The sequence below is a fragment of the Anarhichas minor genome, unplaced genomic scaffold (genome assembly GCF_050575085.1).
Source record: "Anarhichas minor isolate MPS153535 unplaced genomic scaffold, ASM5057508v1 ptg000136l, whole genome shotgun sequence".
Taxonomy (NCBI): domain Eukaryota; kingdom Metazoa; phylum Chordata; class Actinopteri; order Perciformes; family Anarhichadidae; genus Anarhichas; species Anarhichas minor.
Window position 1 is genome coordinate 5,500,011 of NW_027466582.1, and position 1,432 is coordinate 5,501,442.

General features: G+C 40.3%; 1 protein-coding gene across 1 annotated transcript; it reads right to left on the bottom strand.

Annotated features, from left to right (window-relative positions):
- Positions 1-357: 357 nt before the first annotated feature.
- Positions 358-1,222, bottom strand: lnc.lemp (lncRNA encoded micropeptide). The gene is made up of 2 exons (XM_076083532.1): positions 965-1,222; positions 358-661 (listed from the first exon to the last, which is right to left on the bottom strand). Exon 1 carries the CDS (start codon positions 1,136-1,138, stop codon positions 968-970), a length of 171 nt encoding a protein of 56 aa, XP_075939647.1. The 5' UTR covers positions 1,139-1,222; the 3' UTR covers positions 358-661; positions 965-967.
- Positions 1,223-1,432: the final 210 nt, after the last annotated feature.

The window sequence follows — 1,432 nt, forward strand, 5'->3', positions numbered from 1 at the left end:
TTGTTACGAACCTTGTTTATATGCTATCTTTATTATAGCTCTAACTGGTGTCACGTCTAAGTTGTGATTCTCACGTTCATTCAGCAGATGGAGCCACAACTCAGGGCAAACAGTGGTGGAGCACAAATGCATGTTTGAGGCTGAAGGCATTCAGGTAATTTGAACTACCACCCCGAAGAGTTCAGAATGATTACTTACATGATTTCATACATTAGAATTCATTATAATGTACGTGGCCAATCCAATAATGAAAAAAAAGCCCCCCCAAAAAATTGGAAAACCCATAACCTACAAAGCTGTAACCTAAATGTGGAATATCAGCTTTCAAGTTGAACAAAACCAACAGTTAGAGAAACATGAAAAACACCATATTTTATTTGAACAGGTATGATGCAGACACGCCGGAAAGGAAAACCACTGAAGCCATGATCACCTTCTTCCAGGTTAGTGGTGTGTAAGCAATTATAGTATTCCCATCGATAGACCACAGAATATATCAAGTCCAGTCTTGATTTTTTAAAGTGTTGTAAAACATGTAGGCAGTGCAGAACACAAGTAGTTCATCTTGAGATCACTTCTTCTCCTCAGTGATGGGAGGTGTAGCACATCCAGCAGCTTCACAGAGGACACCAGCATTCAATTAGACCAGACAGCCCCACACCTGGAAAATACAGAATAATACAATAATACATCACTGCTCTCTGTGGAAATGATGTGAAGTACATACTGGTATTATATTTAAAGCAATGCAAAGACAAGACACAGTTTGTAACCCTTATGAGTTATTGTCTTTCATAACAGGGCCTCCTTATGGGGTTGAGAAACAGCAGTTAAACTCGGTTAAAATCTACCTTTTAAGTGATTTTCTGGCCAATATGCGTTTGTTACCTTACCGATTTAGAAGCAGACTATTCAAGTAATCACACGTCACAATTAAATGTAGCAAAGACAAACGTCCCTTTACCATTCAAGCCAAATCGAGCTTCTTCTGAGTTTCTGACAGCTTGTCTTGCAGCCGCTTCTTCCTCCAGTCCAGAAACTTCCTCCTCATTCTGTTCGCCTGCCAGCCCGCCACAAAGCCGGCGGCGAAGGAGGCCACGACGGCGACTTGCAGCGTCCTCTCCGAGAGTTCAGCCATGTTCACCTCTGGCTGGCAAGTGCACACATTTGTGGAAGACGGAGCGGCAGGAAAATCGTGTTACACTCATACAGGAAGTGAATCGATGCTACTCTCGCGATACAACAGCAACGTTAATCTCGCACGCTTCAAAATAAAGGTCTCGAGTTCTTGTCCGGTATACAGTTAAAAATCAGGTTAAAATAAATACAATTTAATTGATTTATATATTTGAGCACTGAATGAATGAATAAAACGTATATACTACTACTACTACTACTAATAATAATAATAATAACAATAAGTTACACTTCA